General features: G+C 52.6%; 1 protein-coding gene across 1 annotated transcript; it reads right to left on the minus strand.

Moving 5' to 3' along the window:
• Positions 1-974: 974 nt before the first annotated feature.
• TMEM215 (transmembrane protein 215) lies at positions 975-1,756 on the minus strand. Its single transcript, XM_013961119.2, has one exon. It carries the CDS (start codon positions 1,731-1,733, stop codon positions 975-977), a length of 759 nt encoding a protein of 252 aa, XP_013816573.2. The 5' UTR covers positions 1,734-1,756.
• Positions 1,757-2,142: the final 386 nt, after the last annotated feature.

Below are 2,142 nucleotides of genomic sequence, written 5' to 3' on the forward strand. Positions count from 1 at the left end.
ATGGATTTGAGACCACTGAAAGGACTGTAACCCTTCATAAAACACAAAGAAACACTGGGCATTTTAAAAAGGCACATGAAGATGACATTTCCAGAAAAGTCAGATCCAGCTCCAAACACAACCCATAGGAGTCTATTTCCTAAATGACAGTAGAGGTACTGGAATATATTTTCAAGATCCTGAGTCCACTGACATCTGCTCCTGGTCTTTGCAAGAACTGTATCATGATCATGTTGTAATCCCCTTGTCAAGTGTGCTATAAAATCCCAAAGTGTTAGAAACACTCCAGTGAATTCAGTACCAGTGGGGGATGAAGCTAGAACCTGTACCTTTCATGCTATTGATGATGGATTAGCCTCTGAAAACTCGCCTGAGCCTATTTAGCTCCTAGGAGATGTCAGAAGAAGAGCCCACAGGATCAGCACACTGATCCCTAAAACAGAGGAAAATAAAATCCCACCAGGAAGAAATGCAGAGAGACAAATCACCTTGTCACTCCCAAACATCAGCCAGCTAATGGAGGGCATGCTGGCGACTCTCAATCTCCCCCAAAACAAAGTTACTCTTTTTGTAAGACCCACTCATCCACACAGAACCACATTCTTTTCTACAGACTTTTGACTCAGCTCTTGATCTTAGCTGACAGCCACTGCTGCCCTCCTGCCAATGTACCTAAGGGCTTGGATAAAATATGCAGCATTAAAGCAAAAGGCAGAGAAAGGGAGAAAATAAAATCATATAATGGATTTTTTTCCAAAATGAAGAATTGAATTCTTTAACCTTTAAACATGCTTGTTTACTTACAGAAAGAGTATTTCAGGCACAAAAGGTTTGAGTATCAGTCACATACCAGGTTAAATTGTAATAGTATCAGGATTGTCCCATGCAGTGCAGTCAGCTATATTTTCCCCTATCAAGAGCTGGGAGTTGTAGTTTTTGTATAAATACATACATACATAGAAAATATGCATCATTCACACTATGGTCTCATGGTCTGGGCTGACTCCAGTAGGATTTAAGTAACAACAGTATCTGTCATAAGGGCTGTTCTCCTTGTAAGAGCAGACAATGATACTGTCTTTAGGAGCAACAAAAATGTTGTCTTCAATGTCTGGGCAGGCAGTGCTGTCCCTGGTGGGAGAAGAGCTTGTCTTCTCCAAGGCACTGCATGTGGATCCATCTCTCACGAACACATTCCCCGGCATCTCCGGGTAACAGGTCTCCAGGTATCTCAATATCTCCTCCTGCTCCACCTTTCTGATTAGACTCTTGCACTCGCCCGTGGTGGTGGTGGTGGTGGTGGTGGTGGTGGTGGTGATGGTGGTGATGGTGGTGGTGGTGGTGCAGATGGACACCGAGTCGTCACCCCGCAGCCCCCTCTTGTCCTTCAAGTATGCCTTCTTGGCCAGCTCGTCACAGCTCCCCTTCCCAGACTCCAGGTCTGAGGGGCTTCTCAGCAGCTCCATGACGTCCCGGTCCTTGGCTTGCTTGCAGCACGGACACTTATTCTTGGGCCATTTGGTGCAGCCGTCGGTTTTTCTAGTGAGGGCGATGGCAGCTATGCCCGGTAGGCAGATGGCTGGCCCGATGGCCAGGAGGGGGATGTCCCCCAAGGTCTCTCCCTTGATCCCGGACACGGTGAACATGAAGCCGAACACCAGGAACACGCTGACCAGAGCCACCACCAGCCCCGTCCGGGGGTTGATGTCGTCAGGTCTCATGGTCCGCACCATCCTGCTAGCATGCAAGGGACACCTCTTCGCCAGGTTCTCCGAAGCAGCCCCTGGGAAGGGGCGCAGCTCCTCCGCAAACGGCCCGAGCTTCCCGGACAGAAGAAGCAGCAGGGAAGCGCAGGGGAGGCGAAACCGCCCCGAGCCCGTAGGGCCTCCCCCCGGCGGTGCGGGGCAGCCCCGCGGCGCCCTCCCACGCGTGACGGCGGGGCACGCGCGTGCCGCGGTCTGCGCGGGGTGTGCGCGCGTGTGCGGGGTGCGCGGGGTGTGCGCGCGTGTGCGGTGTGCGCCGCGTGTGCGGTGTGTGCACGCGTGTGCACGGGCGGGCTCAGAGCAAAGAGGCGAGGCGGGGCGGGGGGCGGGCAGCCGTGCGGGGCACCGGGCCCTTCCTCCTCCCTCTCCTCCTCCTCCT

This window comes from Apteryx mantelli, chromosome Z (genome assembly GCF_036417845.1).
Source record: "Apteryx mantelli isolate bAptMan1 chromosome Z, bAptMan1.hap1, whole genome shotgun sequence".
NCBI classification, from domain to species: Eukaryota; Metazoa; Chordata; class Aves; order Apterygiformes; family Apterygidae; genus Apteryx; species Apteryx mantelli.

Bases quoted from the DNA above. Each gene is read 5' to 3' on its own strand.
- TMEM215 (XM_013961119.2), bottom strand. From the start codon at position 1,733: ATGGTGCGGACCATGAGACCTGACGACATCAACCCCCGGACGGGGCTG.